The following is a 15237-nucleotide window of genomic DNA, read 5'->3' as shown; positions in this document are numbered from 1 at the left end:
CAAGGCAAGAAACCAACCGTGCAATTATTAGGTGGACTACATAAATGTGGGCCACACATCAGATGGCCATAAAACAGGACATTCACCAGGCTTGGTTGCTGATATGTCTGATACGGTGGACCTTTCGTGGTTGAATCCAAGCCCGTTAGCTGCATTTTTTTTCCTAACTGTCTAAGTACTGATCACCAATTGCACGGTTAGGATTTCCCTATCTGGGATTTTGTGTGTGTGTGTGTGTGTGTGTGTGCAATCCACAACAGGGCCCACAATACAACAGTTTGGACCACTGAACCATGTGCCCCACTAGCCCAAACTGAAAACCTGAGTGTGGCCTACTGCATTCTCTAATACCTCATAAACAAAACCATGAAAGAAAATCAAAAGAAAAAAGGCACAAAACAACTTTGTATAATTGCAAAACCTCATCCGATTATGATTATCTACAATGAAACCCGCTTACCGTCTGAATGTATTGGTTTTGGATTCTGATACTTAGGAGAAATGGCAGCTAATATCACAATGCCACCGAGGAAGGCGAGGCTTAATCCCAAGCTGTTCACGACCATAGACTCAGGTGAATGTTTCAACACGTTCCGCTTCGTTTGTAAGAATGTCAGCTTCTCTAGTAGACCCGTCTCGGCAGTGACCACGGCCAAGCCATATGTGTAGAGACCAAGAAAGACATGCCAAGGTAGGACGGTAACCCTTGTGGAGCGCACCTCGACACGGTGCCAAAAGCTCAAGAATCCCATCATCCACTACACACATGCACCAAAGCGAGGAGAAAACATGACATGGTTATCATCCATCGGGTTCGAATATCTCTATTATTTTTTATTTAAAAATGAAAAATAAAATCAATGTGACTCATTGAGTGAATCGGCACAAGTCGGAGCATGCCAATCGAGTAGACAGCAAGTCAGGGGAGTAAAAGGATGAGTCATGCATGAGTCTTGTACAAATTGAGTTTACAAGACAAACTCTACCCCAGAAGTTAGCCATGTCAAGTTGACTCGGTTGAGTTCCAAGTTGAGTCTCAGAGTTTTTGAACTATGGTTTATTCAGTGGGCCCCACCACAGATGGGACAATCTACAATCTGAGCATGAGGGCAATATAAGACTAATGATAAAGGACAAGGCTGGGGTAATAGTTCACCACCAGTTCCTAAAATCTGTCATCTCATCCACCATAAGGGTCCATCAAGAGCATCCACATCATAGATGGAACATAGCCCGACAGTCAGGCTAATCTAACTATCCTATCCAGCCATTCTACAGTGGCTATCAAATGAAGGGCACAAATAGATTAGTCAGTATCCAAATTCAGTGCGAGAAATCAGATGGTTAATATTGTCAAATTGGTGAGAAATTTGGGCTGTGTGCTCCAGTCCACCCACAGTGGGGCCCATGATTTATGACGTTGCAATTGCCGTCTATGCATTCCACATGTACAATGGATGAGACACCACAACTTGTAAATAAAAAAAAAAAAGTCAGTAACATCCGTCCCAATGGTGTAAATAGTCGAATGCAAGTGAGAAAATCTGAGCAAGGGTGTTTAGAGAATAGATGGTACAATTACAAATAAAAGGTAACACATTTAAGGTTGTGTTTGGATGCACAACTTAATTGAATTGCAAACGTAGTTCAATCAAGAAGAAACAAATAAATTGAATTGGCCTTCATAGTATTCATAGTGCGGAAGTAACCCATAAATTTCATTTGCATCAATTGAGATTCAGAGCTTCGTCTTACAAAAGCGACTACAATTTGGTCAGTTCCACTTTATTGAATTGGTTTGCAGTTCAATTCAATTGTGCATCCAAACGCAGCCTAAACAGATGGTCTCAAACTTGCATGTAATCCATTGGAATAGGGTATTTTGGGAATAAATAGTTTAAATTCTTAAGCAATAACCCAAGCATGCAACATGACTAGGGTCACTATATATATATATATATATATATATATATATATATATATATATAGAGAGAGAGAGAGAGAGAGAGAGAGAGAGAGAGAGAGAGAGAGAGAACAAGCTCGCGGGTCTCGAAATCTAACAGGTTTTAGATTTCTTGTTTGTAAAACATACCTGAGCACCAAACAAGGAGACGCAGATCAATCCCATCCATGAATGCAAGCTGTAGAAGTTGCCCACAATCCCTTTCTTTCCATGAAACTTTGTCCATACACCGAAAATGCCAAATGCAAGTGCCATCCCTTGCAGGCACAGATGCACTGATTTCTTCATACTCCTTGATCCCGGAAGCCATCTATGCACTAGAATAGCTGACACATAAAACCAACAAAATCATTGTCAAAACAGCAAAAAGAGAACAAAAGCTCTTATCTTCCTACTCAAGTAGGGTTAGGAATGGCTGTGTTTGAGTCAGGTCAAGGACAGCCCGAGCGAGACCCTACCGAGGACACATTATGCCCCAAACCCCACAGATGACCCATTACGCTGTGCCTAGACCTAACCCATTTAAAATTCATCAAGCCCAAGCCTGACCAGACCCAACCCAATTAATTGTAATTTAGTTGGGTTCAACCAACCCAACCCAACCTGGAACTACCCAACTCAAGTTAAGAGCAGAATATGGGGCTAAAAGTATGCCCAACCCATAAGAACTATCAACAAGCAGGCCTTGGGTTGGCTCACACCCGGAATTTGAACTGGTCGGGCTGGGTCTACCAGGCTGGGCCCATTCAAAATAATAATTTTGCCTCACCTAGGCCCAACTCATTGCCAGACTTAGCAACCCATCCCAATTAGCGGATACAAACAAACATGCATGCATACATACATATGTACATGCATATGTACAACATATGTATATAAACACTTATACTGGGTTTTGGGCCAGGTACAGTCATCTAACCTACATGGGCAGATTGATTGGTAGTGTTCCACTCATTTACTTGAATGAGCCACATGTTCTAGCCAAAGTCCAACCCTCTACCCATTTAGGTTAGACCAAAATCACCTCAAAATTGGGTTGGACCCGCTGTATTCAATAATCTTAAATCATTACCGTTACTTGCAATACGAACCATAATGGTCGTTACAGCCTCTTTTTTTTAAAACTATAATGGCCTTGTAACAAGCCATTACGACCCTGTCTAAGGCCTCCTTTTTCCAAAACGGCTGCTACAACCACATAATGTCTAACAGTACCCACCTTTACCATTATGTAACGGCCTTTACCAAGGCATTTTGTAACGTGACCGTGACTGTAGCAGCCACCTTTGTTACCATTACTATATGGGCCGCAACTATCGTTACAATCTTCTTTTTATTTTTCTTTAGAAAATAAAAATAAAAAACTTGTATCCCTGTAACAGACCATTATGAGGCCATTCTGGGTCAGTTTTTTTTTCCGTAACAGCCATTATGACCCCATAACACGTAACAGATGCCACCGTTACTGTTACATAACGATTGTTACAGCACACCATGGTAACCATTTTTGAATGCCATGGTTGGACCAGTTCAACCGCAAGCCAACCCAACCCACTGCCACCCCTATACTCAACCATACAAGTAAAACGGAAACATGGGTTATCTCCGATTTATCATGTAGAATCATCCTATAAAAGCATTCCTCCTTTTGAGAAATAAGAACACAACCTAGGTCTCCTCTTTTCATCACATACAATACAAGCAACCATTCATATCAAAAACCACTTTTCCCTTCCTAATCAACAGAATATGACGGAAAGAGAACAGGGGTCTTCTCTATTTATCAGATACAAGCTGCTATTAGCATAAAATCGATCCTTTGCTTCCTATTGGAAGAAACAAGAAGAAAAAGAACAGAATCTCCTCCTCTCAAATCACAAAATACACAAGCAACCACACCCATATCACTCAACACAATAGGCGAAAAAAGATTGCTGGTTTCTCAATTCTTATTTTTTATTTTTTTATTTTATTTTTTTATTTTTTTACACACACTCACGCCACACGCGCACACACCCCACACACGCACACCGTGGGATTTCACCACCATGGGTACTCGAACCCTTGACCCGGTGTTGAAACTCCAAGGTGTCGATAACATACAAGCAGTCATTTGTACAATCATCATTCCCTTTCCCCTCCTAGCTAGATGAAACCGGGAAAATTGGAGAGCATAAATCTTCTCCTTTCCACACATGAAAGCAGCCATCTATATCATCTCACTCATTATTCTTCCTTGGGGGGTGTTTGGCTTTCCAATTACAATGGTAATTAGCTGGAAATGGGTAATGATTACTTACCACTGTAATTGTGTGATGACATTTCTTACATTTGACGGCAATGGTTACATTCTATAATGGTAATTTTATAATGTAAAAATTATAGGGGAACTACTACAAAAATGGTAATTTTATAATGTAAAAATTATAGGGACCACACGATAGGTTTCCATATCTAGCTTAATAACCGTGTATAGGGACCACAGTTCAAACGTCCCGCCCCGTACCTATTTGCAATGATCACAACTATAGTGAGGCCCACTGAATCACTTTATCTGAATAATCCAACGGTCAGATCTAAACCGGTGATCACATGTGGCCCGCCTAATAAGAGTCTTACATTCTCCCACTTGGGCTACACTAGTCTCCAAAAGAAAACAAAACATTTTATTTTATTTGTGAAAAATAATTTTGTAAAATGCATTTGCTTTTGAAAGTTCCTAATGGGCGTCCTACTGAATTTCAAAACAACACTATTGGATAATTATGAGCAACTATTGTTAGATCCGGTCCATCGAGACCACTAATACTGGATTATGATAGTCAACACAACATTTATACTTTTAGAAGTGTGACAAATCACGATCACGAATACCAATAGCCTTAACGACATGAATCAATGATATAGGGTGTGGTATGCAGATTACGCATCTAACGCGATCACACGTGCCTATCTTCAACTGGTCCTACTGTACGTCTCCAAGACACAAAACAAAATCTTGATTACTCAAAATTGAATGTGCACACTAAAGGAGAAGCAAGATATAAACTGAGTAATAGAATCATCAATGCATATAAAAGAAATCTCTAAAATGTATGTACATAATCGAATCAAAACTGAAAACTCCAACTACTCAAATACAACCTTGGGATTTGCAACTCCCATAGAAGTCACATGTTCCTTAAAGATGTCACAGCCATGGATAGAGGTCGGTTCCGACAGATTAGGTACGCCTTTAAGATTTAAATATTCATTATTGATGCATAGACGATCCGTTAATTTTGCAATATAGAAATAACAACTTTTAGCCATGGTTGCCAGCAGTGACCAAGGTACGAATATTCTCCTTTATCCATCTCTTTCACTGGAACTGAATGGAGTGCCACCGCCATTAGCTGTTGCCTCGAAACTTCTCTACCTTCTCTCTTCATCCGAACTAGCAGCGATGAGATTTTTTTTGTGACTATCGTTGCCGAAGATGAGGCTGGAAAACCGACCTCCATGCTTCCTTGTCCCTCAAGACGAAATCCAGCCACACAAGTATAGTGTGGGTCCCACCCTGATGGTCATGTGATCAATCCAAACCGATCATTGCATTGCCAGATGGAATTATGCCATACATAGCCCACAATTCCAACAAACCAAACATGCCCTTTAGGAATTAACTCACACACTAGCGTGGATCATGTCACGCCCCAAACTCGAAAACCGGGCTCACAAATATGAAATCAAGATGGGAATGGTATCCCCACCACAAACTCAATGTCTAGATGACCTCTAACATGAAGGATATCAAATAAACATCATGGTAGGTCTATGGAGAATGGCCCCATCATGGAATTCATATATGTATCATGGTGGGCCATTAGCCGCACCTTAGGTCCAAAATGGGATCCCTACCATTAACCGATAGGCCCCACTTGTCCCATGCATCAAAACCAACAATCTAACCCTATAAACACCCACCTTCAGCTCTCCTTCTTGGCTCCCTGGAATCCTTAGCTCCTGGGCTTTCTTTTTAATGGTGGATGATGAAAGTTGGACAGTTGGATGGTGAGATTTGGGGTAGGAAAATGGGTCTAGCTTGGTTCTTCTTTTTTCTCCTTAGAGTTTCTTCTCTAGGGGATGGAGTGAGAAATGAGAGAGAATGGGATGACATGGAATGAAATGAGAGAGGAGGGACGAGTTGTGTAAGAGGAATGACATGGAAGGTATGGCTTAAGTTGACTTTTGGGATGAGAGAGGCATGGGTTGCTTGTCTTGGTGGGAAGAATGGCATGGGTTATCATGGGTATGATTAACTATTTGATGGGAGAGGCATGGGTAGATACTCTCCCAAACTGGAATCTTTCGGGATTCGCAACGAGCGGTGTTTGTCGGGATTATACGCAGGCCCACAACTCTTAGCCTAGGCATCGCATTGGTGCGCAAGACGGGCGTTGGAACCGCGGTGACGGTACGGTCGTAAGGGTACAAGTTTCGAGTTGAGTTAACTCAGATCTTCGGGATGCGATGCGACTTAAGGTAGCACACATTTGCTATCTACAAGTCATAAGTCGCCGGAATTCGACGGGGAGAATTGCGGGAGTTTGTGTAACAGTATAATACTATGATACGGGTCTTACAGCTCTCCCTTCCTAATAAAAATTGTTCTCGAAATTTACACTATAAAATAACTAGACAAAACTCATAAAAGAAGAGAAATCATAGCATCATATATAATCAGAGACAATAAAAAATACAATCAAACATTAAAAAGATGGAGATAGCACTTGCGAATCTTAGCCTCTCGATCCCAAGACGCCTCATCTACACTATAATAACCCCACTGAACCTTCACAAGGGAATGACTTTAGTCCAAAAACCTACTCCTTCGATTTAAGGATACGAACCGGCTACTCAATATAAAAAGCATCCTCACGACCCTCTAAAGGCTGTGAATCTATCACAGGAACGATGTCTTACCCACACTTTCACAACATAGAAACATGGAAAACGTTGTGGACGCCAGACAACTGAGGTGGCAAGGCAAGCCGATAGGCCACAGCGCCAATGCGCCTAATGATCTCGAAAGGTCCAATGAATCTCGAAGCAAGTTTACCCTTCACTCCAAACGAACCACACCCTTCATGAGTGAGACCTTGAGATACGCATGGTCCCCTATGGCAAACTCTAAGGGACACCATGAGGAGACAGTATTTTTGGGCCGGGACGAAGCACCAGATTGTCAGTTTTATGGCCGAGTGTGACACATGTCAGCGTGTCAAGGCCGATCATCAGAGACCTCCAGGTCCATTGCAGCCATTGAGCATCCCATTGTGGAAGTGGGAGCACGTATCCACAGATTTTATCATGGATTTGTCGATGACTCAGTGCAGTCATGACGCCGTCTGGGTTGTCGTTGATCGTCTGACGAAGTTGGCGCATTTTCTCGCGATTCGTGCGACCTGGCCATTGGACTGTCTGGCTATATTATTCATTGATGAGATTGTGAGACTGCACGGTGTTCCAGTTTCGATCGTTTCTGACCGAGACCCGAGGTTCATGTTTCAGTTTTGGAAGAGCTTTTAGAAGGCGATGGGGTCTGCCTTGCAGTTCAGCATTGCGTATCATCCGCAGACCGAGATGGTCAACCAGATCCTTGAGGATATACTTCGGGCTTGCGTGATTGACTTCTCGGGTAGCTGAAATGGGCATCTATATTTAGTTGAGTTCGCGTATAATAACAGCCATCAGGCGACCAATGGCATGGCTCCCTTCGACGCATTGTATGGCAGACCGTGTAGATCTCCGAGTTGTTGGACCGAGGTTGGAGAACATTGTCTCCTAGGTCCCAAGCTTGTGCAGCGGACATCAGAGTCTATCGATATCATTAGGCAGAGGATGCGCACAGCTCAGAGTCGGAAGAAGAGTTTTGCAGATCGTCAGCGTCGTCCCTTGAAGTTTGTCGTTGGGGATCATATATATCTCAAAGTCCCACCCATGAAGGGTGTGGTTCGTTTTGGAGGGAAAGGTAAGCTTGCCCTAAGATTCATTGTATCTTTCGAGATCACTGGGCACGTTGGCGCCGTGACCTATCGGCTTGCCTTGCCACCTCAGTTGTCTAACGTTCACAACATTTTCCATGTTTCTATGTTGCGAAAGTGTGAGTCAAACATCGTTCTTGTGATAGATTAGCAGCCTTTTGAGGTTCGTAAGGACGCTTCTTATATTGAGCAGACAGTTCGTATCCTTGATCGGAAGGAGCAAGTCCTCCGGACCAAGGTCATTCCTTTGGTGAAGGTTCAATGGGGTCATCATAGTGTAGATGAGGCGTTTTGGGAGCGAGAGGCTGAGATTCGCGAGCATTATCCTCATCTCTTTAATGTTTGATTGTATTTTGTATTATCTCTAATTATATATGATGCTATGATTTCTCTTCCTTTATAAGTTTTGTCTAGTTGCATGATAGTGTAAATTTCAAGGACGAATTTATTAGGAGGAGAGAGCTGTAAGACCCGTATCCTAGTACCATACCATTCCACCAACTCACGCGATCCTCCCCGTCGAATCTTGGCGACCCATGACCTGTAAATAGCAAATGCGCGCGACCTTAAGTCGCATCTCGAAAATCTGAGTCGACTCAACTCAAAACTTATATCCTTGCGACCGCTGTCGCCACAATTCCAACGCCGCGTCTTGAGCACCAATGCGATGCCTAGGCTAGGAGTTGTGGGCCTGCGTATAATCCCGACAAAGACCGCGCGTTACGAATCCTGAAATATTTTAGTTTTTACACAACCCATCCCTCCTCTCTCATTTCATTCCATCCCATCACATTCTCTCTCATTTCTCACTCCATCCCCTAGCAACCAAGAGAAGAAACTCTAAGGAGAGAAAAGAACCCAAGCTAGACCCATTTTCCTACCCCAAATCTCACCATCCAACCTTCCAACTTTCATCATCCACCATTAAAAAGAAAGCCTATGAGCTAAGGATTCCAAGGAGCCAAGAAGGAGAGCTAAAGTGGGTGTTTATAGGGTTAGATCGTTAGTTTTGATGCATGGGACAAGTGGGGCCTACCGGTTAATGATAGGGATCCCATTTTGGACCCAAGGTGCAGCCAATGGCCCACCATGATACATATATGAATTTCATGATGGGGTCATTCTTCATGAACCCCACCATGATGTTTATTTGATATCATTCATGTTAGAGGTCATCTAGACTTTGAGTTTGTGATGGGGATGTTATCCCCACCTTGATTTCATATTTGTGAGCCCGGTTTCCGACTTTGGGGCGTGACAGATCATCCACCATACACCCCGTCCAAAACATCAAAACTGTAAATCCCACTTTCCCATTCACTATGAGGCATGACCTAAATGGACTCTCAAAGGGAAAGGGTCGTGAAATAAATTCAACAAGCTAATGGCCATGATTGGATAATTCAAAGCCTCTATCAGTGTATTTTTGGGTTGTCCCATCAAAAGTGGGGCCCACAATAGGATGGAGCATGTATACAGTATATACCACATGTACAATCGATGCATGCATGAGAACGATCCACCACAATCTGCCGGCATATCACACAATGCCTCTATGGACCCAAGTAAATTTAAAAGGTCAAAAAAAAAAAAAAAAACAAAACAAAACAAAACCAAAGAGGTGCGTAGAGATGGAACCTAGGTACTTCTCCTTTAGTAACAAATCCCATCAAAATCACTCATTTTTGTTCCTACTCAACAAAACAGGAAGAAAGAGGAGATGAATTCTTCTCCTTCCATCATTTGCCAGTTGCAGCAAACCATTCACATAAAAATCACTCATTTTCGTTCCCACTCAACAAAAAAGGAAAAAGCAGAACATGGGTTTTTCACCCCCACCCTTTTTTTCTTCCAACCAAACTAAAACAACCAAAAACAGAACATGGGTTTTCCTCCTTTCACCATATACAGACATGAACTCCATCCATTCACATCAAAACTACACCTTCTCTAGAAAACCCAGAAATGGACATGTATTTCCTCCCTTCTCATCAAATGCAAACATGAGCTTTGGTAGTTCAAATCAAAACCAGTAACTTCTGCAAAATGTTTTTAAAAAAATTGGGATTTGGGCTTTGCTCCTACCTTCCCCACTGACTAGTATGAACCCAATCACCATCAAAAGAGGATGCAAAACCTGCAAAATAAAAATAAATAAATAAACAGATGAAAAATGCATGGGTCTTTTTTTTTTTTTTAATGTGGGTAGAAAGATGGATAGAAAGATGGAATTTTTCAGGAAGAGAAACAAAGCTTACAGAGTAGATGAGATCTTCATGTGAAGAGGAATGAGGCAGGAAGCTTGTTTGGAAGGCAAGGGCCCAAATGAGGACTAGGATTGCTACTATAAGAGCTGAGATTCTTGCAAATACAAGAAGTGGAGATGATGAAGAGACAGAGGCCATGGATTTGAAATGCTTGAAATGCAAACCAGTAGCAGCCAGTAGATCTGCTACTGCTACTGATTTTTGAAGGCTCCTTTTCCCTTTCCTTTGTTGTCTTCTCTTTCATTTTTATGTATCTTTTTTTTCTCTCTTTTTCTTTTCTTTTTTTTTTTTTTACGTTGGAATCAACGGTTGTTTTTATTGCAGCGTGTGATGAATGATATTCAGAACTTATAAGTTACCCAGAAATTACATTACATGGCATACAAATAATTCAAATTAACTGTCCAATTTATTTATTCAGTTTCAGATGTATCATAAACCAATAAATTACTCTTATTTGATTAACTTACTATCAGATTTTTTAACATTTATTGGACGGTTAAAAATGACAAACATCTACTGGTTTATTTCCACAAACAAGTGGCCACAAATCAGAAAATAGGATCGTGAAACCAAACTTATTTTTGGAATGTAACTCGGGTACAGTGATATCGACAGTTTATTGGGTTTAATTCGAGTTAATATAATTCATATCTACGTATTAAAATGCCTGATTATCAAGTTCTATGTAGCCGGAGTATTATCCAAGAAGATGAAAGTTTCATACTCCAGTATAGTGTGATGGATGATACACAGGCACTGAGACATTGTATATTTGACACATAATTAATTTAAATTGAATTGGTAAATTTATGGGTCCTATTTTAGATTTATCACAGACCAAAAATTACACCTCTTTTATTATATATCCATCTGATTTTTAGATATTTTATTGGACGGTTCAAATTCAAAATATCTGACCGTTTCATATTTCGGCAAACAACTGTCGCTATTCATATGTTGGAATTTGGATCTTTTTTTCAACCAATCTGGTTTTGTGTTATTATTTATTTACAACGGTTTATGCAATGTAGGTTATAAATTTGAGTTACTTTATTCGAGATGTAGAATTTAGGAGTGACTGCGTGTCAAGCATCATACACTGCCAGAGTATCAAATAACTCCCCTTGAAAAGTGGAAACGGATTGGCTACTCCCCCTGACACCAGCCCCGGAGCTGGTGGTCGGTGCTCTGTGGGCCCCATCATGATGTATATGTTTCATCCATTCAGTTCATCCATTTTTAAATATCATTTTATGTTTTTACCTCAAAAATGAGAGGGATATAAGTCTCAAGTGGATCACACCACAGAAAAACAATAGTGATTGGATATCCATCATTTAAATCCTCCTAAGGCCCTCTGTACTGTTTATTTGACATCCAATCCGTTGATTAGGTCATAAAGATCCAGATGAAGGGATAAAACAAAGATCAACTTGATCCAATACTTTTATGGCTACCAAAAAGTTTTTAACCGTCGAAGTTCATTTAACACAGTTTCCTGTAATGTGTTCCACTTGAGACTGGGATATACCTCATTTTTTGTGTATTAGCATAAATTGGTCTAGAAAAATAGATGGACGGAATGGATGAGGGCCCACAGAGCACCGACCACCAGCTCCGGGGCTGGTGTCAGTGGGAGTAGCCAATCCGTTTCCAAAGTGGAAAAGTACTTTCTTTTGTATTTAGGAGGGGGAGCGGTTGCCTGGTGTACCACACACCAACTATATTACTGGTGTATTGACGTCAGCAAGTTCTGTGGGTCCCATAATGAGGTATGTGTTCTATCCAAACCGTCCATCCATTTTTCGAGCTCATATTAATCTTGATACAAAAAATTAGACAGATATAAATATCAAATGGAACACACTGTAAAAAGCAGCGGGGTATTGAACGTCTACCATTGAAACCCTTCTGGGGGTCACAGAAGTTTCGGATCAATATGAAAAAAAATTTCCTATTCATCCATGTATTTCTTACCTTATTAACAGATTGGATGGAAAATAAACCTTATGCTGGGCCCTACGAATTTTTTAACGGTGAAAATCATTATTCTATCTGATTTTTTGGTGTGGTCCATTTGAGCTTTGGATATAATTAATTTTTTGTCTAATGCTCTAAAATGATCTCAAAAAATGTATGAACAGTGTGGATATAATAAATACATCATTTTGGGGCCCATGTAACTTTGATCTCCTTTGAACCGTTCGTACAACTCGAAACTCGAGGAGCGTCGGCGCTCCTCTTCGCACAACACGTATCTAAACCAGCTACGAGGGATTCGATGCGCTTTGCAAAATGTACACGTACTTCTACAGCCAGGTCCACGTGTGGGATATCCATCCGTCACTATCGGTGGGGCCCACGTAAATATATAGGAAAGGTGCCACCATGTGCACGTTTGCACACACATGCCACGTGGATAGGTAGTGCTCAAAGATGCGTGTGGGCTTCGCGATAAATTCTATTTTAAATAAAGTGACGGTGAATCATTCTCCCAGCAATAGAAATGGGACGGCGTGCTGGATAACTCAGTACGCTATAAGTGCACTCTGTGGGGCCCATCATGAGTTATGTGTCTTATCCAACCCGTCCATCCGTTCTAACAGCTTATTTTAGCGTAGGAGCCCAAAATTGAAGCATATCCTTGCAATAGATTCTCATGTACGGATATAGAGAAGGAACATCGATGGATCATATATCTACCAAATCAAAGCGATCAAGCAATCCTAGCCATCCATCGATAGCTATCCAATTGACGGTTACAAGTATAATAATTAGTAGTCCAAATTCCTTGGACAGAATAAAATGAGTGTAACTTTTGTGCCATTCACAATTAGGTCAGAGATTTTGACGGTCTGGATTGCCTTCCCAAACATACGAGAACCGCTCCGCTACAATCAACGACACCGCAAGTTATGGTACCGTACCGTATTTTAAGGCAAATGCCACCTCACCTGTGTAGGAAATCCACGTGGCTCAGTGGTAGACTCACGTATGAATCATTTTATCTTAATTTAGTCCGCTTATATTCCACGTGTGAATCTTAAGTAATTTCTAAGTACCAGCGTATCATCCAATACGCTCCGCCAGAGTATCAAAGTTTGTCTTGTATGCAGAAAGAGAAAAGTTCTGGTACTCAAGCCACGAAACGGATTGGCTACGCCCCCTGCACCAGCCAATGGCTGGTTGACGGTGCTCTGTAGGCCAACATCATGTATGTGTTTCATCCATAACGTCCACCTATTCTTACGGATCATTTTACGGTATAAAACAAAAAACGAGGTACATCTCAATCTCAATTGGATCACATTACAATAAACATTGTTGAATGAGCGTCAACCATTAAAAACATTTAGGGAGCCATAAAAGTTTTGGATCAAGCTGATTTTTGTTTTTTCCCTTCATCTGGGTCTGTATGACCTAATCAATAAATTAGATGTCAAATAAATAGTACAGTGGGCCTTAGGAGTATTTTAATGGTGGATATCCAATCACTATTGTTTTCATGTGGTGTGGTCCACCTGAGATTTATATACCTCTAATTTTTTGTATCAAGCCCTAAAATGATCTTTAAAAATGGATGAACGGAATGGATGAAACACATACATCATGGTAGGGCCCACAGAGCATCGACCATCAGCCACGGGGCTGGTGTCAGGGGGAGTAGCCAATCCGTTTCCTTTCAAAGCAGAGTGTGATGATTCGCACGCATCCAATTCTTTTTATATGTGGCATACGTGTGCCTTGAATCAAACCATCCATAACGTTTAACGTACTTTGGATGGATCATAATCGATGGCACGGGTGATCATAACTAGACCATTAGTAGACATCTAGTGGACAGAAAATACCCAACGGTCCGAATTTCACAAACAAGTACTATGCATAAAGGAACAGGATTTTCTCTTCAATCTGATTTTTAGAGCTCTGGCCCATATATATAGTGCTGACCTCACTATTTATATAGCTTGGATTCAGGTACCATTTGTGCTGAGTATACTACGATGAAGTGCAGTTGTACGGATCCCATACTCCACCAGAACACAAATGGGAAATGATATTTCTGCCCTCCAGAAGCGGATTGCGTGGTGTGCCACACACCACCCACCTCGGTGATGTGTTGACGTCACGGAGTTCTGTGGGCCCCACCATGATGTATCTATTATATCCACACCGTTCATCCATTTTCGGAGATCATTTGAAGTCATGGGCCCAAAATGAGGCAGATCCAAAGCTCCAGTGGATCACACCATACAAAGCAGTTTTGGCAATAATATCCACAGTCGAAACCTTCCTAGGGCCCGCCATAATGTTTATTTTCCATCCAACCTGTTCAAAAGGTCACAAAGCCCTCGATGAAGACAAAACACAAATATCAGCTTGATCCAAAACTTCTGTGGCTCCAAGAAGTTTTCAATGGTAGACGTTCAATCCCCACTTATTTCTGTGGTGTGGTCCACTTGAGTTTTGGGTCTGCCTAATTTTTGGACCCATACCATAAAATGATCTCCAAAAATGGATGGACGGTGTCGATATAACATATACATCATGGTGGGGGGCCACATAACTTGGTGACGTCAACACACCACCAAGGTCGGCGGCGTGTGGCGCACCAGGCAATCCGCTTCCGATATTTCCTGTCCTCCAGGGGCTGAAAATAACCACTTCAGGGGTGAAATTTTCATTTTCCCAACCCAAATTGGTTTGGGTAGGCCCACCAAGTACTAAGCAATTACTCTCTGTTTTCACTTCCCAGATTTCTTTTAGCCTGATATCACTTAACTTTGTCTTTTTATTCTTGAAAACCTATGGCTATCATTGCCTATCAGAGCTATGCTTTGGTGGGCCATCCCTTGTTCCCACACCAGCAACATTTTATATACACCACCCCCAATAATTCAGATTAGAATATAACAAGTGAAGGTGACCCATGAAAGGTATTATTGTAACAATAGGAATAAGACATTGTAATCATTCA

The 15237-nt window shown here is 41.4% G+C and overlaps 1 protein-coding gene across 1 annotated transcript; it reads right to left on the bottom strand.

The window, feature by feature from the left end:
• Positions 1 to 387: 387 nt before the first annotated feature.
• LOC131235220 (probable transmembrane ascorbate ferrireductase 4) lies at positions 388 to 10839 on the bottom strand. Its single transcript, XM_058232366.1, has 4 exons — positions 10248 to 10839; positions 10075 to 10126; positions 2093 to 2289; positions 388 to 758 (listed from the first exon to the last, which is right to left on the bottom strand). Exons 1-4 carry the CDS (start codon positions 10392 to 10394, stop codon positions 441 to 443), a joined length of 714 nt encoding a protein of 237 aa, XP_058088349.1. The 5' UTR covers positions 10395 to 10839; the 3' UTR covers positions 388 to 440.
• Between the last annotated feature and the right edge of the window lie 4398 nt (positions 10840 to 15237).

The sequence above is a fragment of the Magnolia sinica genome, chromosome 19 (assembly GCF_029962835.1).
Source record: "Magnolia sinica isolate HGM2019 chromosome 19, MsV1, whole genome shotgun sequence".
In the NCBI taxonomy this organism is placed as follows: Eukaryota; Viridiplantae; Streptophyta; class Magnoliopsida; order Magnoliales; family Magnoliaceae; genus Magnolia; species Magnolia sinica.
Note: the sequence above shows the minus strand (reverse complement) of the source record. Positions and strands in the feature narration are given on the sequence as shown.

Bases quoted from the DNA above. Each gene is read 5' to 3' on its own strand.
- LOC131235220 (XM_058232366.1), bottom strand. From the start codon at position 10,394: ATGGCCTCTGTCTCTTCATCATCTCCACTTCTTGTATTTGCAAGAATC. The intron at 10,127-10,247 runs GTAAGCTTTGTT...TTTATTTTGCAG, and splicing joins ATGAAGATCTCATCTACTCT to GTTTTGCATCCTCTTTTGAT. The intron at 2,290-10,074 runs GTAGGAGCAAAG...TTTATGTGTCAG, and splicing joins CATACTAGTCAGTGGGGAAG to CTATTCTAGTGCATAGATGG.